The sequence below is a fragment of the Gracilinanus agilis genome, chromosome 5 (assembly GCF_016433145.1).
Source record: "Gracilinanus agilis isolate LMUSP501 chromosome 5, AgileGrace, whole genome shotgun sequence".
Taxonomy (NCBI): domain Eukaryota; kingdom Metazoa; phylum Chordata; class Mammalia; order Didelphimorphia; family Didelphidae; genus Gracilinanus; species Gracilinanus agilis.
In genome coordinates this window covers 51,436,141-51,462,901 of record NC_058134.1, presented here as the reverse complement: position 1 = coordinate 51,462,901, position 26,761 = coordinate 51,436,141, and the positions used below count along the sequence as shown (strand labels likewise).

Below are 26,761 nucleotides of genomic sequence, written 5' to 3'. Positions count from 1 at the left end.
TCATCATCCTTATAAGCACTAACTACTCTCTTATATATATATATATATATATATATATATATATTAATTTAATAAGCAATTCATGAAGATAAGAAAAGGAGCTGATGATTTCAGTTGAGCCCAGAGTTCTATTGGGTTACCTTGCTGTCAGAGTGGGATTCCACTATAGCTTGTAAAAAATGCATGGCTGTTGATTATAAGTTTATATTATGTGGACTTTCAATTTCATGTAGATGGTTCGTAGCCAAGATGATGCAAATCTCAGTCTAGCCTGCATATGAAACAGAAATATGCCGGATAGGGGAAGAAAACAGCATTCCTATTAAGAAGGCATCCCGCTGGTCTTAAATAGGTCTTTGAGACAATTGATATAGCCCAGTGAAGAACTGGCCATGGAAAGCAGGAAATGTTAGAAACAAAGTGCAGAGATAGGAAAGTAATTGATGTCAGGAAAACACTGCAAACATTCTGTAAACTAATCATTGGTGCCTTGAGTAGAAGCAATATAGTGAAAGACATAAATCTAGGAGTTGTCATAAGGCTACACTGTATATCTTTATGATGTCTTCTTTGAGAAGTTTCTATTGCTTTCAGTGCTGGAGTTGGCTAATTCCCCATTCTTTTGTTTTTTAAAAGTTTTTATTTATTTTTTTTTAAATTTTTTTAATTTTTAAATTTTTAAATTTTTTAAATTTTAAACCCTTAACTTCTGTGTATTGACTTATAGGTGGAAGATTGGTAAGGGTAGGCAATGGGGGTCAAGTGACTTGCCCAGAGTCACACAGCTGGGAAGTGTCTGAGGCCGGATTTGAACCTAGGACCTCCTGTCTCTAGGCCTGGCTCTCAATCCACTGAGCTACCCAGCTGCCCCCAAAAGTTTTTATTTTTTATAAAATAAACTAAAATGGAAACTTCAATCCATTGTATAAGCTACCTTGGAAAATCAAGCTAAAAAGTTGCTAATTTTTCAGTTTCACTCAAAAAAACCAAATGTACTAATGATCATCATTTCCCACTATGGCTTTGGATTAATGTTTCAGAGATAGTGGAAGAGATAGATTTTCATCATTCCATTGAATGACGTTGTTACATGTGCTTCTGTCTATGTAGTCCTGTTCTTTTTTTCTAAAGAAAAATTGTATTAAATCTGTTTAAAGAGATTTCATGATCCAGTTGTAATAACTAACATAAATTTGAAACAAAATCTACTATTGATGAGAAAAATGGTTCTTTTGATGCTTCTTGTTTTATAAACATATGACTGAAACGAACAACAACTTGTAGGCTTTTGGATGATATTGTCATGAAAAAATATTTTTGCTTTATAAGGCAGTATGCAGCGTATATTATATTTTATTTATTTAAATTTTATTTATATTAAATTTTATATATAAATAAACATAATATATCAACTTATTTATTTAAAATAAAATTTATATTAAAATTGCTAGAGATAATTTCATTAATAATAACATTTGGTTACTTGAATTTGATCCTTAAAATAAATTTAGTATTGTTGCTAAAGATGATTCTTTCATTTGTTTAGCCCACAAGTCCCAAATTTGGAAAAGCTGACTCTTATGAAAAACTGGAGAAGTTGGGAGAAGGGTCTTATGCCACTGTGTACAAAGGAAAAAGCAAGTAAGTGATCTATTTTTGGTTAGCTTTATATCTGAGTGATACCTCTTATGTGATAACATGGGTAGTTTCTTTTAGCAAAACATTTTAAAGTGTTTATTCCTTTTTTTTTTTTTGCTTCTGTTTTCCATGTCCCTCTTCCCTCTCCATCCTAGAGATTTCAGAAGAGAAAAAGAAATTTAGTTCAGTAAAAGTAACATATCTAAAAAGTGAGCTATCCAGTAGAAATTAGTATTGGCTATGGGGGCGGGGGTTGGGGGGTTAAGGGGAAAGTAAGAACATGAATCATGTAACCATGGAAAATTTTTCTAAAAATATTAAAAAATAATATTAAAAAATAAAAAAACTGAAGTATCATATGCAGTGTCTCACACTATTGCCTAGTCCCACACATCTGCAAAAGAGATAGGAAGATCTTTGCTTTAAGATCAAATTTTCTCATTAAAGTTTTCTAGCATTCAGTCTCATACTGATAGAAATTGGTGCAACTAGACCCAGGAAATGGTTCTGCAATAATATAAGTGGATGGGGAGCGTTTTGTTCTTTTTTTTTTAAATATTTTTTTTTAAAGTTTTTAAATTATATGTAGAAACTATGTTTTTTAACAATTGTTATCTGGTATTTTGTGATTCAGATTCTCTCTTTCCCTCTGTTCCTGAGGTAGTAAACAGTTTGATGTAGATTATACCAGTGTTGTTATGCAATACATATTTCCATATTCCTCATGCCATGAAAGCATTGTACATATAAGAACATACAAGAAAACAATTGCACATGCAAGAAAAAAAATTCAGGAAGGAAATAAAGTGAAAAATAGAATGCTTTGATCTGCAACTAGACTCCCACAGTTCCTTCCTTGACTGTGTATAGCGTTTTTTCATTATGAGTCCCTTACAAGCTTTCATTGATGACAATAGTTTTGTCCTTCACAGTTGATTATTATACAAAATTTCTGTTACTGTTTACACTGTTCTCCAGGTTCTGCTCGCTTCACTTTGCATCAGTTCATAGAAGTCTTTCCAGGTTTTTCTGAATCATCCCATTCATTATTTCTTAAGAGTAAAATAGAAAACTGAGTCAAATTTATAAGAATAAAAATCATTCCTCATTTGACAAATGGTTAAAGGATAGGAACAGACAATTCTCAGCTGAAGAAATTAAAACTATCTATAGTCTTACGAAAAATGCTCCAAACTATTATTAATTAGAGAAATGCAAATTAAAACAACTCTGAAGTACCATCTCATACCTATTAGATTGGCTAATATGACCAAAAAGGGCCATAAAACTATATATACCCTTTGACCCAGCAATACTTACTAGGTCTGTATCCAAAATAGATCAATCAGATAAGGGAAAAGACCTACTAGTACAAAACTACTTATAGGAGCTCTTTTTTTAGGGGCTCTTTAAAGAAATGGAAACTGAGGGTATGCCCATCCATTGGGGAATGGCTGAATAATTTGTGGTATATGGTTCTAAAAATGTTCATTTCTTGTAAATGAAACACACACACATATATGCACATAACCTCCCTGTGCCTCCCCACTTAGTTCTTTATTCTTTGGCATTCGTTTGCCAATGGCAACATAAAATTGAAACACTATAAATTAGAAAGTGCCTTCTTCTAGTAAGACAATTTTTCAAATATGGCAAATGTCCCTTTTCTCTCCTGTCATCTTCCCCTGTCTCGTGCTCCATGCTCTTTTCTTCCCCTCATCTCTATAGAGCAGTGATTCCCAAAGTGGGCGCTATCGCCCTCTGGTGGGTGTTGCAGCGATCCAGAAGAGCAGTGATGGCCATAGGTGCATTTATCTTTCCTATTAATTGCTATTAAAATTAAAAAAAATTTCCAGGGGGCTAAGAAATATTTTTTCTGGAAAGGGGGCGGGAGGCCAAAAAAGTTTGGGAACCACTGCTATAGAGTGTATTTTCATCCAGTACACTTGGGTTCAGCAGAACTTTTTTAAGGTGTTTACTATGAGTAAGGCAACAAGAACATGATTAGAAGAGCAAGAAGGGCCCCTGAACTCAAGGAGCTCACATTCTAATGCAGGGGGAGACAATACATTTAAGAGGTTTCAGCTACAAGTCAGATGGAAAGACTCCATGGTCCTTATAATGCATTGACAAAATAGATAGTACGATGTCTTTTTCACTGATATTTCCACTAATAAATCCCGATTGATTTCTAATGTTGTCAGTGACAAGATCATTGGTATAAAGTGGGACAATGGTTTGGTTATTTAAATTTGATCCTTAAATTAAATTTAGTATTGTTGCTAAAGATCATCCCCTCCTTTGTTTAGCCCACAAGTCCCAAATTTGGAAAAATTGACTCTTATGAAAAACTGGAGAAACCGAAGGGGGTGGGGGAGAAGGAAGTTTAGCACCTCAATGATGTTGGTTTTCCATAAGTTGTTTCCATGGATGATAACTGGGGGAAGGAGCAGGGAACAGAGTTGATAGAGTACAGGGTACTATTTGTTTGCCAAGGTCTTGCCATTGGTGGCAGTTGGTACTGTTGGTGAGTCCTCTCTCTTTAAGGGTAGCTCCCCTCATTTATGACTTTGAGGGGCCAGACTAGAAGCAGGGCATGAGGACTGCTTCTGAAAAACAATGAAATGATAATAAGGGGCCGTAGATGATGATTTTTAAATTACTGTTCTCCCCCCTCCCCCCAAACCTCAAGTGTTTCTCTTCCTTCGTCAAACCATCCCTGGACCTCTCTGTTAAGGGATCTGAAATATAAAGGTGGCTGGTTGTGTGTTATTTTTAGATGTCTTAATATTTCAATACTTGCCATGCCAAATTCAAGCATGGTAGCTTTATTTTACTATCTCTTCCCCTTCAAAATATCCTATACAAATAACTATTCATATTCTCTCTCTTTTTTCTCTCATCTTTATGATAGGCCATTCTTACATTAATGACTTAAGTGTCTAGTATTTTTAGGTTAAGGGGCTTGTGAGAAGAAAAAGTTAGATTTCAGAAACGCCACATTAGAAGAATAACACTGATCCCTGGTAAAACTCTAGAATGGATTATTAAGTTTGTGCCTTGGGGGGCACTTAGGAAAGGAAGCACTGATTACAACTCCTAAAAATAAGCTCCCGTGCATATTCCTTACAACCCCGGGAGGTAGAGAGAGGGAATGTTGCTATTTTACTGACTTTACCAAGAAGAGAACAAATTCCAGAGACTTTAACAATTTAAGATGAACGAATTGAGAGCTTCAGATGACCCTGGAGCCCACCTATCCCAGGCTCCTTACTTTACAGATAGTAAGCTAAGGACCAAAGAGGGGTACAGAGCCAAGATGGAGCCTAGGATCCTCTGAATAAAGGCCTGGGTTCTTTATATTAATATCCCATGTTCTCGGTCTCATCTGTAGTTATCAATAGTCAACAACCATTTATTAAGCACCTACCAGACAGAGTGCTTTGTCCTGAGAATACAAAGAAATGTACTTGGCAACTGATCAAATGGTTGAATCTAAAGAACATTAGCTGATAAAACAGTCACCATGAAAGGAGGCCTCTACTATACTTTAGGCTTTAATTCTTGTGCATGTTCTATTCAATGTTTTGATCAGGCATTTGAATGAATACCTAAATAGTGTGGTTATAACATCTGTAGATGACAAGACTTTGGGAGAGAGACCCAATTCATTAGATGACAGAATCAGATTCCAAAGTGGTCTCAAGAGACAAAAAACAATGGGCCCATATTTAACAAGATGACGATAGGTTAACCTTCAGTTAGGTCAAAACCAAAAATCAATAGTACAAGTTAAGAGAGATGTGATTTAATAGCAGTTCACGTGAAAAATCCCAGTAGGTTTTAGTGGATTGTAGGTTTAATATGAGTCAGCATATTAAGTCAATGTGATGTTGGTGCCAAAGAAGCTAATGCTGCATTAGGAAAAATATATCCAGAACAAGAAAGCTTATCAAGTGTGCTTGGAGTTAGTCCATTCACAATATACTCCTGAGGGGGACTTTGGTGGTGAAAGGAATTTGAAACCATCTCATCTGAGGAGCCTTTCAAAGAAATGAGGGGATGCCTTACTTAGAAAAAGGACAATGTAGCACTGACATGAGAGCTATCAATCCATCAATCAACAAGCGTTAATTAAATTCTTGTGTTCTCTGTGCCAAGCTAGGCTACTAGCCCTACAGGACAACAGAGGGAGATGTGTGTGTGTGTGCACACATGTTTGTTGTGTGTATGTGTGGCATGTATACACACATTTATTATACACATATATTTTTGTTCAGCCATTTCAGTTTGTGTCTGACTCTTCATGAACCCATTTGGGGTTTTCTTTGCAAAGATATGGGCTGGTTTTCCACTTCTGTCTCTAATTCATCTTATAAATAAGGAAAATGCGATAGACAAGATTAAGTGACTTGCCCAAGGACAGTTAGTAAGTGTCTGAGTCTGGATTTCAACTTAGAAAGATGTCCCTATCCACTGTGCCACCTACCTACCCATATATGTACACATATTTAACATAAATATGTATATACAAGATATAAATAATATAAGTACAAAGTTATGAAATTCAAGATTATTTTAGAGATAAAGTAATAGTATTTTCAAGGATGAAGAAAGTCTTCATATAGAAGATGGTACTTGAGTTATGACTTGAAGGAAGAGATAGATTCTAAGCAAAAAAATGGAGGAAGAAAGAAGCATAATTCAATCATGAGTGATACCCAATGGAAAGGTACAGAGATGGGGAGATGGAGTATCTAGGAGGTAGTGGGAAGGAAAAGGAGTATTACACAGTGAGGTTGGATAGATAGATTAGGGGAAGATTGTGAAGGACTTTTAAAGCTAAGCAGAATGAGTTTATATTTTATGCTAGAGGTGATAGGAAGCCATTGGAGTTATTGAGTAGGTTAATGAAATGGCTAGGTTGGCATTTAAGGAAAATCAGTTTGGTGGTAGTATATAAGATGGGCTTATAAAGTTTGCCATGTGGAAAAGCAGTCAGAATTCTATTGAGATCACGAACTGAACTGGAATCAATCAACTAGAAATAACAGTGGAATTTATTTCGGTTTGACCTGAACAAGGGTGGTCACAAGCGGAAAGAAGGGGATGGAAGAGAGAGTCGTCGTAGTGATAGGAATGATAAGCTTTGACAATTGATAGGATATGTGAAGTGAATGAGAAGTCTAGAATGTTACTTGAAGTTGTAAGCATGAGTGATTGGAAGAATGGTAGTGCCTTGGGAAATCTGGAGGGAGAATAGGTTTTGGTGAAAGATAATGAGCCCTCCTTTGCAGATACTGAATTCAAGACACCTCTAGCTAGGCCTTCTAGTGTGAAATGTCCAATAAATTGGTGACGAGAGATGGGAGTTTGGGAGAGAGGCTATGGCTGGATATATAGATCCAGGAATCCTCTGCATAGACATGATAATTGAACCCATGTTTGCTAATCAGATCACTAAAGTGAGAAGGCATAAAGGAGAAAGAGAAGAGAACTCAGGACAGAGACTTGGGGCACACACAGTTGGGGGGTAGTTATAACATGGATATAGAAATAGCAAATGAACAAGCAGTTTGGACAAACTGGGAGAGAGCCAGGAGAGAGCAATATCATGAAAAAAGTATATATATAGAGAAGATGGAAGAGGTGCCAGCGATGGATAGTATGAAATGATGCAAAGAGGTCAATATGCGAAGTTAACAGGGAAGTATGTGGAATACTAGGGCCACACAAAATCAAAGCAAAAGCTTAGCTATTAGGGCCGAAGGACTTCATGGCAAAGTCCAGTGTCCTAGTTGGACGAAGATGAGGATGAGGATGATGACCAGTCTGGAAATGACTACTAGTTTAGGGATTAAAGTGGTTTAAACTTTAGAGAACTATAAAGTTTGTTTTGTTAATTTTGTGGCTGCTCTGTATTGAGCTGTTTTATCCCATTTGTTGTTAAGGAACATTATTGATCTTAATCTCTGAAAAAACTCTGTAATGGCCTTATATGAGTTAGACCTATTTCCCCTAAATAGAAAGTTTAAAGAAAAAAAGAGATAAGTTTATTTCTGATTATGAAAATTTACACTTCCATCCCAGGGACTTCTGGGAAAGATTTGTTCCTTGTATCTGCTACAAATATCTACAGTTGGTCTCTGCCTGATGTTAATTACAAATTATGTAGAAATCAAATATGTTAATTCATATAAAAATCAGCAATCTTCAGTTTTAGTAACATGTTAAACCATCAAAAGATGAGCAAATTATATATCAAATTATTATATATCAAATAAACTCTGTATCAAATAAAAATGAATTAAAGTTGAGTTTCATTAAAAAACTTATGGTTTAAAGTCAGTGTGGTATATTTGGAAACAAAATTCATCCCTTTAATAGCATTCATTCAGGAAGCATTTATTCCTTTTTGGCACTTTTAGTAAGGGGGAAAAAAAACATCTTAAAATTACCCCAAATCTTTCAGGATGATCATCCCAGACACTTGATCACTTGAATTCCAGCAGGTTCAAGCTGACAATGCCAGCTTTTCTTGGGCAATCTCAAGGCTGATAGTTGGTGGTCACGTGTAATATACTTAATTTCACTCCCAGCTGGAGATGAAAGCAATTGCCCATATGTCTGCCTCTCCAGAATGGTTCTTCACCTATTTTAAGAGGGGATAGGCTGGCTATGCTTGCTTCCTTACATCTCCTAACCTTGCTTATTTTCTTAGGGGAAAAAAAGAACACTATTGGACTACCTAAAGAAAATTCGAATTGGATGGCTGGGTCACCTTGGAGCAGTACATCAGTTATCTAGAGACAATAACTGTGGTTTAATGATTGCAGTCTTCTCTTTGGCCCACCAAAAGAGACATTCTTCAATTGATCCTTCTATTTAAATGTCACTTTTGGCATCCTTCCCACCATTACACCATCCAAAAAAAAGTTATAATTTACCAGTGGCTAATGAAGCAAGAACTTTCATTTAGGATTCTAGAAATTTCACTGTTTTTGATTCCAATGATCCCTTAATGTTTTCAGTGCATTTTCATCTTATGACATTGCAGCTATGTAGAAGTTTTGGCCTTATTTTAAAGTGGAATGATTTTAGATCTTCTTTAATTTGGAATGGGATTCATGATAATTTGTATTCTGTATGATTTAAAAATATATATTTTCTTAATAATAGTTTTTTAAAACATAATCTTCATTTTGGAGTATATCCTTCCTTCCCTTCCCAGTGAGCCATACCTTGTAACAAAGTTTTAAAAGGAAAAAGGGATACATTTTTTTTAGCAAAATCAACCACATAAGACTTATTGATCAGTATGAACAATGTTGTACCTGCATATTTCCTACCTCTGTGAAGAAAGTAGGAAGGTGCATTTTCTCAATTCTTCTCTGTGGTGAAAGTTGGCCAATATGATTTCCACCTGATTTTTAAGTCTGTCTGTTTTAAACAACCATTTCTCTCTCCTTTATCCTCTTTCCCCTCTCTGGTTCCTTCTGAACTCCTGTTCCTCTTTGTCTCCGACTCCTCCACCTCTTCCCCCTCTCTTTACCTCTCTGTCTTCTATTCCTTCCTTTTTCAGTTCCTCCTCTTCCCTTTCCCCCTTTTCATGGAACTCCTGCTGGGAAATTTTTAGGGCGAAGAATTAACCTACCTAGACTCCTCAGGAACTTTTTAATTTAGCATAGTTGCTGTTTGCTAGAAGTCGATAAACCTGAGAATGAGTGTTAAAGGATTTTGAAGACAAAATGATGCACCAAATTTCTAGGGAGTTTTTAGCTTAGCGGGGTCCTAGTTTGCTGATGATGCTGATCTCTTATGCCTGGATAGCAGAGCCCCTTTCAGAACAGTTTATCACTGAAGGGTGCATAGCTGGCTCAATGGGTACATGATGCCGAAGGCAGGAGGCTGCTAAAATGGTCTTTTGGAAAGATCAACCTAGATTCAATTACCGTCGTTGCTACTTAAAGCATTTGTGAGAGTGAGCAAATCACTTTGTCTCTTTGGGTCTCATTTTCCTTATCTCTTGAAAGAGGGGGTTGATTTAAAGAGACGTTTCCCCAATCTCATAATGGATTAAACTAGGAAAAAAATAAGCTTCAATCTCTTGATAAAAAAGCTTGCACAACCTTTCCCTTCAAAGCCATCAGGCTTCTTCCCAAGACTGTTGTACAAGAAAGAGAATTGAATTTGGATCCAGAAGGTCTCATTTGAATCCCTGTCTTTGAATCCCATTTCTGAAACTGACTAGCTGTGTAAGGTAAGTGAATTAACCTTTGTAAGCCCCAGTTTTTTCATCTGTAAAATGATAACAACACTAGCTGCCACAGCTACATCACTGAGCTTGCTGCGGAGATCAGGTAGGAGAATATTTATAAAGCTCTTTGTAAGCTTAAAGTGCCACAGAGAAAAACTGGATCAAATATCTGGAGCTTAGAAGGGACCTCAGGCATTCTAGTCCAAACTCCTTCTTTTACAGATGAGGAATTTAAGGCCCTCTGAGGTTAAATGACTTGTTTAGTGACATGTAGGTAAGTGGCATAGTTGAGATTCAGATCCACGTTCTCCAACTGACTCCAAGTTCAGCACTATTTCTACCATACTAACAAAGTGTCCTTGTTCCATAGGTCTTTTTATTTCCCCCTGAGCCATTATGATGGTCACTTTTATATACTTTACATAGCTATAATTTGTTGTTGATGTTGTCCGGGCTTTTCAGTTGTAAACAAATCTTTGTGACCCCTTTTGATGTTTTATGGTAAAGATAATGGAGTGGTTTGCCATATCAGTTCATTTTCAGATGAAGAAACTGAGGCAAATGAAGTTAAATGACTTGCTTAGGGTGACACAGCTTGGAAGCATTGAACTCACAGAGATGAGTCTTTCTGATCTCAAGCCCAGTGCTCTATCCAGTGGATCACCTATAAATAAACAATATTTATACAGCTTTTACTATTTGTCACATGTTATTCTTAGCACTTTACGATTATCATCTCTTTTGATCTTCACAACAGTCCTGGGAGATAGGTGTTATTATTACCCACATTTTACAGATGAGGAAACAAAGGCAAAGGGGATTAAGTAACTTCCCCAGGGTTATACAGCAATTTAGTGTCTGAGGTTGGACTTGAACCTAGATCTTAGTGATGTCAATCCCAGCACTTTCTCTACTATGCTACCTAGCTTCCCTGTATCTATATTTTTTAGTTGTCTTACCATTTTTTTGATTCATTCTCTGTGGCTATTCTCCAGTTTTACATTTCTGACCTCTGTTCCACCAGTCAGCATCCTTAGATGTGTCCTTAGAGATCCTCAGAGTGCCTATTTCACTTACTTGACTACTACAGTAGTGTTTATAGCTTTGTATGATTGCTTGTCTGTCTTTCCATTTAAGCCCCTGGACAAAGTCTCATAACCCCTCTACATTGTGGAAGTGATTCCATTCCTTCCTTCCCTTTCTTTCCTATCTACTCCAAGAGATTTCCCTCTCTATCATTCCTGTTTGTTTGTTTTTTTATTTTATCTTCAAAATCTCTCTGTCTTCTGACTTCTTCCTTACTGTTTACAAATATGCCTATATCTTTTTTAAAAAGTTTTTATATTTTTATTTTGTTTTTACCAATTACATGTAATAACAAATTTCCACACAAGTTTTCCCAAGTTATATGATCAAACTTATCACCCTCCCTGCTCTCCCTTCCCTATCCCAGTGCTGGCAAAAAACAAACAAGCAAACAAAAAAAAACAAACCTTAAAAAAACCATCTCCTGGACCATCCATTGCTCCTAGCTCTCATGCTTCATCTTTCCTCCTTTTGTGACTAAACTCTTTGAGAAGGATGTCTACTTCCAGTGTCTCTGCTTTCTTTTCTTTCGCTCTCTTCCTAACTCTGGAGTCTGGCTTCCAATTTCATTAATTAGTTGAAATTTACTCTCCTAAATTTCCTATGAACAACTTTTTAAACCCTTATCTCCTGTCTTAGTATTGATTCTAAGTCAGAAGAACATAAAGGCTAAGTAGTTGGGGATTTCTGTGTATTAGGCTACCTAGCTCCCCCTCAATGAACTCTTAATTCCCAAATCTAAAGGCTTTTCCTCAGTCTTCATCCTTTTTTACCTTTCTGAAGCCTTTGACACTGTTGATCACCTTCTTCTCAATACCTTCTATTCTCGAGAGTTTCCTCACAGTTTATTAACTCTCCTACCAGCTGTCTGATAATTCCTGAGACTCCTTTACTTGACCTTAATTCAGGTCAGGCTGGCCAATGGTGTGTTCCTTAAGGCGCTGTCCTGGGTCCTCTTGGCTTCTCACTCTACACTATTTCCCTTACTGATGTCATCTGCTTCCATGGATTTAATCATAATCTCTAATCAGATGGTTCTCAAATCTATTTATCCAGCCTTGACCTGCATTTTCACATCTCCAGTTGCCTATTAGACATCCCTAGATGTCTTAAACTCCACAAGATCAAAACTGAGCAGTTTTTTCCCCCCAAACCTCCCCCTGCCTCTGAACTTCCCTATTGCAGTGCAGAATGCCCACTGTCCTCCCCCAGCCCACAACCTGGCAGCCATCCTGCCTATAAATGTGTCCATGTGGCACTCTGATGACATTAGGGTTCATTGCTTATACATGATGCTTGAGAAATGTTGATGGAGCTTATTAAACCTTCTAGAGTTTCTTCTATTGTCCTTTCAGAGTCCTGACTTCCAGAGCTCATTCTTCTTTTAGACTCCCAACTCCTTAATTATGCCATAAGCTTATATCATTTTCCCTTCTCTTTTGGTTGTTATGGAGTTGAGGAATGCTGGAGCATCAGACATGCCCTTCCTCTCTGAGTCCTCCTCAATAGGAAATAGCACACTGTCTGTTTGGTTCACTTCAGAGTCAATACAAACGACAAGGAATTGACCCACTTTGTGAAATATACTATTCATAAAATTAAAAGCAGTGTTCTTCCTTGAACATTTCTTTGGGTCAGTTGTGCATGAGGTGATTGAGACTTTGAATGACTGAATCACCTCATATATTAAGAGATTGAGCCAGGTGAAGTCTGGAATCAACTTTTGTGCATTAAAAAAAGTGTGAGGGCTCTGCAAAGCCCCCCCAAAATCTAGTGCAGAAATATAATGAAGGAAAGCATTTACAAACAACTTGTAGTGCAAAATAAGAAAGCCAGTATGATGGATAATGTTAAAGTGGAGCCTTTATAGTATACTGAAGGTAACCTGGAGGGAAGCATTCGGTGCAGTTGAGGGAGTTCTGAAGACATAATAAGGAAGGTCCTGATGGAAAGTTCTTTCCATAAGGTATTGGTCTGAAAGGTGAAACAAGAATAGCCATGCTGATCTCTCTTGCCTTGCTTCGAGAGGCTACCTTTCCAAACAACAACAAGAAACCTGATATAAAGGGAGAGGCAATGTGTATCCCATTTTTTCCGGTCTGCTGCCTAACTCTTCTTAGGCTCCGTCTGTTTCTCATTAGGTCTACTCTGATTTCTTTTCAGCTTTCGGGACATGGGCCAGTGCTTATTATCACAGCTCACTTAAAAGATCAAATCTCTGAGTTTATTACTAATCATGAGGTCTTAGAGAGGCACAGTGCTGTGATAATAGATTAAATGTGTGTGCTTCAGATTGTACTATGTCCATCTGCATTTAAAAAAAATTAAGAGTTTTATGGCAAAGAAGTTTTTGAGATCTTGGACCTAATATTGCTTCTGAATTGATAGGAGTTGAAAAAAAATTTAGAACTTCCATTTGACTGGCCTGAAAAGAGAAGAATCCACCTCCCTCCCCCATCTCTTTTCCTCCCCAACCACTGGTCTTAGAGATAATGCTTAATTCTAATCATGATTTCCTTTTATGGAAGAATTCAAGTGTTAAAAGTTGGGGTTCATTGGTACAGCTGGTTCCACTTAGCAACCAGCAGGAATATCAACAATACCTAATCTTTTGGAGAAGAGTTTCACACTAAAAACATTGTCTCTACTACAAGAATGATTCTAGCTATTGGACTAAGCCAGGGAGGGACAAAGTGCACATTAGGCAGTATTGAAATCCCCACAATATATTTAGCTATTGTTTATTGCTGGCATTCTTTGAATGCTTGAGCAGGACACACCAGAGATCTTCTCTGAACCTTGCTCTAATAGATCAATTATGCCCAGTGGTAGAAAATGGAGATAAAGGCTCTGGGAGAAGAATTTTGCAGTATTAGAATAATTTAAATATAAAGAATATTAGAACTCATGGAGTTCATGGCTAGTGACAATTTTAATTTTCTTAGAAAATGGACTTAACCTGGTATCTGTCAACTTTTAAAATATATATGTATATATATATTTTTTTTTTCAAAAGTGTATATCAATATAATTGGTTTTCTTTTTTTTTTGCATTTAAAAACTTTTTTAAATGAGAAGTTCTATTGGCTTTACTAGACTTCCCAAGTGGTCCACGAGAACCCCTGATTTATCAGCAGAAAGGTCATTGTGTAAGAAAGAGATTGTTTAGAAAATGTTACTCAGTCTACCCACTTTAGTTTTAAAAAGCAAAAATAAAATTTACATTGTCCAGGTCTTTAATTATTATAACTGAAAACCTTTTGAGGTCTACAAAATTTTTTTTGTTTTGTTTAAACCCTTACATTTTGTCTTAGAATAGATACTGAGTATGGATCCAAGACAAGAGCAGTGAAGGCTGGCCAATTGGTGTTAAATGACTTGCCCAGGGTTACAAAACTAGGAAGTGTCTGAGGGCAAATTTGAACCCAGTCCAGTCCAGTCAACTCCAGTTCAGTCCAGATGATCTATCCCCATGCACTTAACTTTCCAGAGATCTAGGATTTGAAAGGGAAATTGAAAGATAAAAACAAAGAAAGGTTGTTAGTACCTCAGAAACTGTCAGTTAAGTTCTTCCCCTAACCCTTACCTTTGTTGTCCTTCAGTCTTCATGATCTTTCTTGGCAAAGATACAGTAGTGGTTTGCCATTTCCTTCTCCAGCCCATTTTCCATATGAGGAAACTGAGGCAAACAGGTTTAAGTGAACTTGCCCAGGGTCACACAGCCAGTAAGTGTCTGAGGCCATATTTAAACTCAGGGAGATGATTTTGCCTCACCTCAGTTGTAGAGTATTTTTATCTCTGTAAACTTTTTCTCACTGGGACGACATTGCCTATTTTTAGGTTGTAGGTTCCTAGAGGACAGAGGTTTTTGTCCAGAGTAGATTGAATTGAATTGTAATATAGAGCAGGCTCTACTTGCAGACTCTAATGAAACTTTAGTTGCTGGTAATTCAGTTTTAGGTGGAGAAACAAAAATGTGGTGCTCATTTTATTTCCCTGTGGGATCCAGTCAAAATCTTCAGAATTCTTAATGCCGAAGGTTTCTTAGGAGAAAGATGACTGACAGAAAACTCACCAACTAACTCAAAGATTCCATCATATAATCCATGGATTTAGAGCTAAAAGAGAACTTTAAAGGTCAATCAGTTCAACCTCCTTCATGTTATGTAAGAGGAAAACTGAGGCTGAGAAAGGTTAAGCCCTTTGTCCATCATCCCATAAGAACTAGACTTTGAGTTCAGATGATAGATTTGAATAGCGAAGCGTGTGTCCTCTGGACTCCAGAGTTTTAGATCTGCCATCTTGGCTGAAGGAGAAATGATTTGTCTATTGAAATGACAGACAATATCAAAATGATGTGAGGCGCCTCAATCACTAGAAATTCAGGACAGGAATTATTGACCAAGTTGGCCCAAAACCTCTATAAGATGATAGTAAGAAGCCAAAATCTGTGTCAATCCAATCCAACCCATTCATTAAAGGAAGACTACATGCTGCTTCCTCTGTTCCACATTGGAAGAATAGAAATACAGGCCCCCTGGACTGCTGGCATTTATTCTTTAACTGTGGAAACATAAGAAAGATTCATGAAAAAATATATAATCCAGTGTCTGATACAGGAACCTAAAGAGAACTGACCATTGTGGGACAGATGGATGGGAGAAAAAACTTAAAAGAGAAAGAAAAACTGGGTATTTATTGACCTAAAACACTGGTTCTCAAAGTGTGGTCGAGGGACCACTGGGAATTCTAAACATTTTTAGGAGCTCCTTGAGATCTACGCCATTTTCATAATAATACTAAGGTATTTTAATTTCTAATATAATGAATATCAATACATTTAATCCCAATTTTTAAAAAAATAAAAGCTCTTTGGGGAAGGATCCTCAATTTTTAAATATGTAAAGGGGTCTTGAGACCAAAAAGTTTGAGAATTATTGACTTTAAGCACATCAACCTTTAAGATTGCTGCCACACCAACCCAGCTTTAGGAGAAGAGTGAGATGCCTTTAAGGACTGTGAATAGTCTTTTTCCTTTTGGGAGTGGGATAACAAGAGATCATCTTGTCCATTCTCCAGAAAACGCTGAGCCTGAAATCTTTCTAGAAAGAAGGTGTATTTATCATATTCTTCAGTATCTCAGGGAAGGAGATTTTATTTTCTAAGCTTAACAATAAGCATTTATTAATAATACTAATTAGCATTTAAATGGTAGTCAAAGATTTATCAGACAGCTAGGTGTAGTGGCTTTTAAAAAAATTTATTGACCAATTTATTTTTCAGAAATAAACTATTTTCCAGCTGTGTGAACCTGGGCAAGTCACTTGACCCCCATTGCCCACCCTTACCACTCTTCCACCTGGGAGCCAATACACAGAAGTTAAGGGTTAAAAAAAAAAAGAAATAAACTAATTTTTACAGATAAAACCTACACCCTCCCCAAAACACCTCTACACACTGGAATCCCCTATTATTCCATTAAACTTGATGACAACATGTGCATATATGCAATTTGAGATCATAACAATAAGTAGAATGCTGGACCTGGAATCTGGAATATACTTCTTCCTAAATTTAAATCTGATTTCAGATACTTAATAGCTGGGCAATTCTGGGCAAGTCGCTTAATTCCGTTTGCCTCAGTTTCCTCATCTGTAAAATAATCTGGAGAAGGAAATGAGAAACCCACTCCAGCATCTCTACCAAAAAAAAAACCCAAATGGGGTCATGAAGAGTCAGGCATGACTAAAAAACATGTGAATGACAAAAGATTTAGAAATTGCTGTATAAGTACTTTCTTGTTATTCTTTGATGAATTCTGAATTATAAAGACTGTTATTATCGCCCTGGCAGAGGGAAGGGAACTTGTTAAATGACTTGCCCAAGGTCAGATAGCTAATAAGTGTTGGATGCTGAATTTGAACTAAGATTTTCCTGATTCTGGGTCTCATGCTTGATAATGCTGTGCCACCGCCTCCTCCCTTACTATGTGCTGAGAGCTGAGGACAACAACAGGGTCAGCTGGCCAGTATGGAATTAGACAGATTGGCTGGTTCAGTAGGAAAGAGATGAGAAATGGTCCTGTTTCTTGGTGAAGAATAAGACCAACTGGCTTTTTACCTACTCAGAGAAAACTTTTGTGGAAGTCAGGGTCATTTTGGATAGTGTTTGCAAGTCACCATAGAGGGCTATAAAAATGGTGTATGGAGTCACTTAGCTTCATCAGAGAATAGACACTGATACTTTATATGTGACAGAAAGAGCAGCATTAAACATTTGGAAATAGTTGATATGTATTTTTGCCTCTATGAAATTCAGAAAGTCATATTACTTGACTTTTGACCTAGATTTATTTTAGTGGGGAAAGGGGCAAAAGAAACATGGAACGGCAAAGAATAGACCATCTTTATATCTTTAAATATCTTTAAAAATTTGTTGATATTAAACAAAGTTCCTATTACATCTCACTCTCATATGCCAATAGAATCTTGCCTTGTAACAAATAAGTATAATTAAGGGAAGAAAATTAACATATTGACCATCTCTAAAAGAATTGAGCTAGGTGGCTCAGTAGATAGGAAGCCAGATCTAGAAACAGGAGGTCTTGGGTTCAAATCTGGCCTCAGATATTTCCTAACTGTGTGAGCCTGGGCAAGTCACTTAACCCCATTTGCCTAGCCCTTACCTCTCTTCTGGCTTGGAATCAATACCCAGTGTTGCATTTAAGGATACATTTTTACTTGTGCAATCACATAGTACCACATTTGAAAACTGGAAGGTTCAAAGGGGAAAGTCCAAGAAAAGTGCTATGAGAAATTCGAGCAGAGAGATCATTTTTAGCTGCAAAAGGGGTTCAAGAGAAATTTATGAAAGAGGTGGTAGCTAAGTTGTTCTATAACATAAGGGAGGGTCTTCAGTGTGGGAGATGAGGAGGTTAACAAATTGTTATAGACATGGAATATGCTCTGAGCAAAGGTGCAGTGATGGGGAAAGGGACAAATGAAACATGGAAGGGCAAAAAATAGTCCATTTTGACTGGTAAATATAGATGTGAAATAGAGTATGTATCATGAGAAAAAATGGAAAAGTAGGTTGGGGACAGCTTGTAGAGATCCTCACTACTAGCATCAGGAGTTTCTGTTAGGTGGGGAATGGGGAGACAATAGATTCTTTTAAAAAGGATTAGGAAGATTTGGAGTTGGTTGAGACAAAATAGGAGTAATTTATGGTTTGGTGTCACTTTGGAAGAAAGTTTTCAACGGAGCATCCCAGGGAGATCTTTGCTTCTCTCTGTCTCTCTCTGGCTCTGCCTGTCTCTTCCCTCCCTCCTCCCTCCCTCTGTCTCTGTCTCTCTCCCTTCTTACATTCTGGCTTAGAATAATATTGTGTACCTACCACCTTGGGGAAAATGTTTAATATTTTTTAGGCCTAAGTTTATTCATCTGTATAATGAGGGATTGGATCACATAGTTTCTAAGGTCCTTTTTTAAACTCTGAATCTAGGGTCCCATGATCCTGAGATCAGGGAGATATGTGGTTATCTATCAATAAACATTTAAGAAGCACCTACTACATGCCAGGAAATGTGCTCAATACTGTTAGTAGTTAGTCTAAAAAGAACTTGAGGGATTCAGCTACATGACTCAGTGGTTTGAGAGCCAGGCCTAAATATGGGAGGTCCTGGGTTCAAATCTGGCCTCAGACATTTCCTAGCTACATGACCCTGGGCAAGACACTTAACCCCCATTGCTTATCCCTTACTACTCTGCTATCGAACAAATGCACAGTATTGATTCTAAGATGGCAGGTAAGGGTTTCAGGGGAATAAAAAGCCTGAGAACTTCAGTGGTCTGAAAAGTTCAATGAGTCAATAGAATGAAATAACAGTTCAGAAGATTTGACTGTCTTATAAGAATTATAATTGACATCCTTTGCAGTCTCCTTTGCCAGAATAAAACAATCTCATTCCCTCTGTGTTTGTATCACTCCTCCAGCCTGTCTTGAACTTCTCTTTTCTTACCCCCTCAGGGATTTCATTTGTTCCTGTGGATTCAATTATCTTTGCACATGTCTTCTAGATCCACTCATCCAGCCCCCATCTCTTCTTGGAACTTTAGTCCCCAGTTGTCGGCTGCCCGCTGGACAGCTCCTGCTGGCATCTCAAACTCAACCTGTTTCAAACAATGCTGATTGTCCTTCCTCTTAATACCATCCAGCTTCCCTCTTGGATTCTCAGTCACCCAGTTTGGAATTACCCTTTACTTCCATTCCTTTCTCACTCTCTCATACCCAGTTTCTGAGCCTTATTGATTATACTTCAATCTTTCTCTTATAGCACAGCTAGCTGGCAAAATGGACTGAGTGCTGGATCCGGAGTTGGAAAGTTCAAATCTGACCTCAGACATTTGTTAGCTGTGTGACTCTGGACAAGTCACTTGGCTCTGTTTACCTCAGTTTCCTCATCTATAACATGATCTTGAGAAGGAAATGGCAAATTACTCCAGCATCTTTGTTTAGGAAACCTTATGGGGTCATGAAATCTTGGACAAAACTGAAAAATGAACAACAACATACTCTTTTATATCTGCCCCTTTTTTCTGTAGTCACACAGCTAATACCCTAGACTACAGTAATTGCTTTCTAATTGTCTTCTTTGTTTCTAAGATCTTTCATTTCTTTTTTTTTTTAAACCCTTAACTTTTTGTGTATTGGCTCATAGGTGGATGAGTGGTAAGGGTGGGCAATGGGGGTCAAGTGACTTGCCCAGGGTCACACAGCTGGGAAGTGTCTGAGGTTGGATTTGAACCTAGGACCTCCCGTCTCTAGGCCTGACTCTCAATCCATTGAGCTACCCAGCTGCTCCCGATCTTTCATTTCTAATATATTTTCCACTCAACTGCCATACTCATCTTTTGAAACATGGTCCTGGGCATGTCACTCCCTTGTTCAAAATGGCGCCCTTTAGCCTATAATAGATGCTCAACATCTGGGGTCCAAGGTCTTCTCTGTCCCCTCAAGGGGTCCATGGACAGATTTCAGAATGTTTGTGAATTTGGATAGAAAAAGGCTACATCTTCATTTTTACTAACTTCTATTTAATTTGAGCATTTCTTTCAATTATTTAAAAACACTTCTGAGAAGGGGTACATAAGCATCATCAAAATTCCAAAGGGGTACATGGCAGAAAAAATAATTAAAGATCCCAGCCTTTATGACAAATTAGGGATTCCTTAGACCCTTTATATTTTGGCCATCTTTCCAACTTTATTTCTCATTTATACTCTTAAAAAAACCCTCTTATCTTCCATCTTAGAATCAATATCATATAGTCCTTCCAAGGCAGAAGTGCTGTGAGAGATAGGAAGTGGGGGTTAAGTGACTTGCCCAGGGACATATAGCTAGTTTATTTATATTCTTTACACACTCTGGGCTACCATTTGTTCCCTAAACTTGACACTGTGCCTTTGTCCCTCATATATTCACTCTGGCCACCTCTAATTTTTAAATGCAATTTAATCTGTCTTTTCCGTTATTCTGATCTTCTTTGGAGTCCCAGCTCAAGTACTACTCTCTATGAAAACTTATGAAAGTTTTCATTTCTTCTTCAGATTTTCTTGTATTATACTTATTTATGCATTTTCCATATCCTCCTAGTAGAATGGAACTTTCTGGAAGGCAAGAGCTTTTTTTTTACTTTGAATCCTCTGTTAATATTAATTGTGTTTATATATAGAAGATCTTTAATAAATATATATTAATTGGAATGGGGAGAGACTGGAAGGTTGAAAGAGCAGTTATAGCCATTAGGAAGCTATTGCTGTGGTCTAGAAGAGAAGAAAAAATGAGATCCTAATCTGGGATGGTTATGGTATAAATGGAAGTGGGAGAATTGTTTTGTTTTTTGAAAGTAGGAATATTTGAGATCCAATTGAATATGGGAAGTTAGGAAGAAAGAAATGGCTAAGTTGGCTCATAAGCTACACTTCTCATTGGCTAGAAGGATTGTGGCACCATCAAAAGCAACTTTGAAATTAGAACAATGAATGAAGTTTTCTGGGTCCAGAAGAGCATAGATTTAAAAATGAAATGGATCACAGAAGTTGTATGGTCCAGACTCTTGAGTAGTAGGTTTGAAGAGTTCTAAAGCCACCCAAGGTCAAGTAGTAAATGAAAAAAAATACAGGATTTCCATCTGGCATCTTTCATTTCAAATCCAGTATTCAGGAAGTTCAACTAAGAACTCTGACACTCACTAACTTTGGCATCATGGACAATATTTCCCCATTTGAAACCTGTTTTCCCATCTTCAAAATGGAGATAACAACGCCAGTAGTACTTGTCTCAAGGGGATACTGTGATTTCTAAATGAGGAAATGTATGCAAAATATTTTTAAAACTTTACTGCAGCACTTGAGTATAAGTTGTTCTTATTATCCTGTATATTTCTACTCAGAAATTTATAGTACCACTCGGATATTTCAGTTATTATATAAACACTCCTATTAAGGGGTTGGCAAATATCCCTATTTTATAGTTAGAAAATTTCAGAGACGAAGAGGACACTTTGGCATTTCTGGTTTTAAACTGAATACACAGAAGTCTGGGCTTTGGCAACAGATGGCTCCACGATTCTTTAAATATTTGATGATGAATTCCATTTTGGACTTTTTGAGTTTGAGATGCCTGAGAGATAACCAGATGTCCATCAAGACACTGGGGAAAAGTACATTTGAAGCTTTGGGGCGTGGGTGAGTATTGACATTTGAGGATTACTTAAATAAAAGTGATAGTTGGAAATTATAGAAATGAATGAGATTGCCAATCTGGCATTTTACTAAGTGCCTACTACCTGCCGGGCACCATCCCAGGCAATGAGCATACAAATAAAGAGAAAGAAAATAATTCCTACCCTTAGAGAATATGCATTCTAAAGGTGAAAACAAGTACATATTTAACTATATACAGAATGAATACAAATAAATATCAGATGTATAATCCAAGGGAGTTTTCATAGTTGGAATTAGGAGTGAGAGGGGTCAGGAAAGACTTTGGTGGTGTCTAAGGATTATTTGACAGGGAGCTGAAGGAGGAGTATATTTTAGGCAGGTACAGAGATAGGAGATGGAGGGTAAGGAAGAGAGAGAAGGTCATCCTTGCTGGATGGGGAAATAAGAGAAGTTTAGGGAAAGTGGTCCTCTTCAATGAGGTTTACAAGATAGGTTGGGGCCAGGCTGTGAAGGGCTTTAAACAAAGCCATGAGTGTCTTATCCTAGATGCCATTGGGAGCCTTTGGAGTTAGTTGAGTAGAGGCTTGATGTAGTCAGATATGGATTTAAGGAAAATCAGTTCAGCAGTACTGAGGACTAGCAGTGATGGACTTGTGGTAGGGAGGTCAATCAGGAGGCTGTTGCCATAATCCAGGTTAGAGATGAAGAAGGTCTGAACACAAATGGCCACATTGTGAGAGGATAGAATGGTTAGAATGGGAGAGATATTTTGGAAGTAGAAATAGCAAGATTTGACAAGAGATTGGCTATGTGGGATGAGAGTGAGGATGGAGAAAGGGATAATACCAAGATTATGAACCCAAGAGGCTTGAAGGATGTTAGAGCCTTTATAGAAATAATGACTTTTAGAAGATGGTAAGTTTCAGGAGAAAGATGAGGTCAGTAGATATATCTCAGGAATTTCAATAGCAAATGAGATAATAATTTTTAAAAATTACTTGCCATTTTAGAATCAATACTGTCTTTTGGTCCCAAGGCAGCAGGGCTAGGCAATGTGGGTTAAGCTAGGAAGTGTTTGAGGTCAGATTTGAACTCAGGACTTCCCATCTCTCTAGGTCTGGTTGTTAATCCACTGAGCCACCTAGCTGCCCCCCAGTTAAAGATTTACTAAATGTTTATTATTATTATTATTATTATTATTATTATTATTATTATTATTATTTCAGTCTTTCCAGAATTGAACTTCTTATCTTTTCCTCAACCTTCCATCTTTCCTCTCTTACTACACATAATTATATAATATATATAATATACTATGAAATTCCCCTGTTACTATAGAGGACATCATTATCCTTCTAGTCATCCAGGACCACAACTTTTGAGTATTTCTTCATTTTTCCCTTGACTTCATTCACCCTGTGTACATCTAATATCTTCCACATATGAGAACATCATTCTTTTATGGAGATACTGATAAAGGTGATGATTTGATAATTCATGCCTGAAACATATAAAAATTCCTATAAGAATGTCCAGTACATGGGTTATGGCTCATTTTTAAGGACTACTACTCTGGAGTGTTTACAAATATGCACGGCATTTTATCAATGTAAAAGTAACTGTAAGCTTCATTAACCTGGGTTCCAGAACATTAATGTTATTTTTAAACTGAGAAAACAGTCTTGATTGTAAATTTCTCCCTACTGACTAATTTAACTACTCAGCTATGAGTCTACCAGTTTTCATTCCAGGCCAGCTCGACTTCATATATTAGAATAGATTTTACAACAGACTTTTATGAAGGTCTTCAGCCAAAACAATCATCCATTTGATTATATATGCAGTTAAGCATATCCTTATATGCCACTTGCTGTTTAAGTGGATTCCCTCAATTGTATTTTCCATGCTCCCATCTTTTCCTTATGACTCTGGCTGCCTAAATAGCAGAACATTTGAAGACATTGTTATTATTTCCTGTTTTCAAGTTTATTCAACTCCTTTTCTAGTTAGGGTTAAATCACATCTCTAATCTTTCCAATCTACTCTCAACCCCCAGGCCCCCCAAATCACCCCACTACTTCTTATATCCATTTACACTATATTTGTTCCAGGTATGCCATGTCATTATGTCACTGAGATCACTACTGCTCTTTTGTGTTTGTTTTTAAAGAATCCATCTAGTAACAACACTCTGGTCTCCATTTTTTAAAAACCTAAAATATTTTTAAAGTTAAAGTTAACTGAGAGGGCTTTGGGCACTGTTGTATTTATAGTGCATTTTATTTCTTAAAGGAAATAATTAGCCATGGTGTGTCACTTTGGTTGGACTATAGTCTGTGAAACATTTTTCTGATTGGCATTAAGTTGGGAACAGCCTGAACTCTGAATCCCCCTGCTTTAATGGGCTTTAAACAGCCTCTCAAAAATTTTTTTAATTATTTGGCCATGCTGTGCCAAATTTTACTTTCTTTCTTATGACTGCTTTGAATAGGAAAAGGGGGATGCATGTGGTTTGCATGACTTTGCAGTGAGTATCAGGGGACTCCCCAAAGTTCTGAAGAGGATCTGTGCTGGGATTCTGAAATATCTCTCATTTAACATGGCTGGAAACTGTTTTCTTATACATAAGAGTAGTTCAGTTTGAACTACTTGCAATATTTTGCTTTTATGTCTCTTCTGCTAGAGGGCTGGGGAAATAGGCATTGTAAAGCAGTGAAGGAAAAAAAAAGATTATGTAGAACATTCTGAGGTCCTGAACGTCATAGGAAGTGGAGGCACCAACAGCTGTGGTGGGTAAATTTCACCATGTAATGAACTGTTAGTCAAACTCATTTACTCTTAGATCCATTAATGAGTGTAATCTAGTTGTTGAAATTTGTTCTCTCTTCTTTTGGGGTTAGAATTACAGTATGAGTAAGTGAATTTGACCTATAGTTTATTTACTCTTCTTCTTGTACAGGAAAGCAAGCGCCTTGGTGAAGGAATTTCAGAAAATTTTCCAAGACAAAAGATAGGACGTGAGAAATATAATGGGATAAAAAAAACACCTTAGATTTATGTAGTATATTATATCTACCTTCAAGTATTTGATGGACTCTCAAATGACACTTTTCAAAGAGTTCTAGTTCTCCCTTTGAAATGAGACATTTCAAAGAGACACATTCATGCTTGATATTAAGGAAAATTTCCTAAGAATTAGAACCATCTAAAAGTGGAATGAGTTGTTTCAAGTGGTAGAATGGCTTCCATCTCATAAAAAACCTTCAAACAAAAGCTGTGCAATCCTGTCAGGATTATTAATAATCCTGTAATATCTATCCTATAATGCTTTAGAGAGATGAAATGATTGACCTATTTTTAGTCTTTTGAGATTATAGGGTTCCATTACTCCTAACCAATCCAAGCGAGTTCCTTGAAAGCATGTTCTGGTTTTTTGTTTTTCCTTTTTATCCTCAGTGACAAATATATGATGGTCATCTGATTAATGAATGCCCATTCGATTAAATTGGTACTATATGGCATCATCAAAAGGATTTTAATGTTTTTAAAAAATGTCTTTTTTAGTTCATGGAGCAGTTTGGCACCATCAACGCTGTTATGTGGTTTCATAAAAATCATTTCAATCTTCTCTCTTCCCTCTTTATAATTTTGGGTCAGGCTCCCAGCCTCCTGCAGTTCCTGTCTAAGGTATATTACCTGATTTGTTAACTCCATGAACTGCCCATCTGGCTGCATACAGACTCAGCTTTCATAATGTCACCGTATCTTTTGCTCTGTCTGCTGCCCTTTGTGCTGAGATGACATGGTCCCTGTCTAGCAGCAACTTCAAGAGTTCAGTCAACAATTGTGTATAAATTTTCAGGGTTACTGTAGTTCCTTTGCCTATTTTCCTGCTTACTTACTTTTGTCTAGTTAACATTTTAGTTAGAGAGGGGCTTAGGAAAATTGAAAGTGAGATATGTTGTATCATTATCAGCCCAGTTACAGTGTATATTGGGGGAGAGAGTAAAAATGATTGGCTTAAATCAGACTTTCTATAATTCTTTCTGGCTTATTCTCAATTAGGGATAGTATATATGTGTTATTGTTGCCCACTTCTTAAAAATCTTCAGATTGGAGTCAAAAAAGCAATAGGACTCAAATATATCTATTTTAAAATTAGATCTCTTAGAACTAACTTTGAAATATATATGTATAGTAAAATTAATTTTATTGATTTTAATAATGCATAAAATTTAATTGATAGTTTAATAAAATGATATATTTTATTAATAATGAAAATAATCATGCCTAGCATTTGTAGAATGCTTTAAGGTTTGTGAAACTCTTTACAAATATTATCTCATTTCATCTTCTAAACTCTAGAAAATAAGTGCTATTTTTATATATAATTTTTAGTTTATATTTATTTTATTTATATTTATATTTAGTTTATATATAGTTGTTAGTTCATTTTATATATGGAACAACTGAGGCAAACAGAAGTGAAGTTACTTGCCAAGAGTCATATTGATGTTGGATTTGAACTCATGTTATTTTAACTCCCAGTCCCATGTTCTGTCTACTTTGTTGTTGTTGTTGCTTATCCATTTCAGTCATTTCTGACTGTGACTGAATTTGGGGTTTTGTTGGTGAGGATATTGGAATGGTTTGTCATGTCCTTCTCCAGTTCATTTTACAGATGAAGAAACAGATTTATGTGACTTGCCCACAGTCACACAACTACTAAATGTCCAAGCCCAGTTTTGAATTTGGGTTCTTTCTGACTCCAGGCTGAGTGCTCTATCTACCATGCCAACTAGCAGAAGTAAGAGTATGAGTCAGGAGGGTTCATTTAGGTCTTGGTTCACACATTATTTAATTTGCTACCATAGGCAAAGAGTTTATCCCCTCTAAATCTTGGTTTCCTTATCTGTATAAAGGGTGACAGTAGTCTCTAGATTTGTTATAAAGCAGGACCTGCTATTCGAGGATGAGGCAAAAAGAATTAAGTAGGAAGTGAAGCTACTTTCAGGTATTTGATGGATTCTCAAATAGCACTTCTTAAAGAGTT

The 26,761-nt window shown here is 36.8% G+C and overlaps 1 protein-coding gene across 1 annotated transcript in view; it reads left to right on the top strand.

Annotated features, from left to right (window-relative positions):
- CDK14 (cyclin dependent kinase 14) overlaps window positions 1–26,761 on the top strand; it is a 208,386-nt gene that overhangs the window by 49,200 nt on the left and 132,425 nt on the right. The window contains 1 exon segment of the mRNA XM_044678913.1: window positions 1,547–1,641. Within this exon segment, the coding sequence (XP_044534848.1) occupies window positions 1,547–1,641 (95 nt within the window).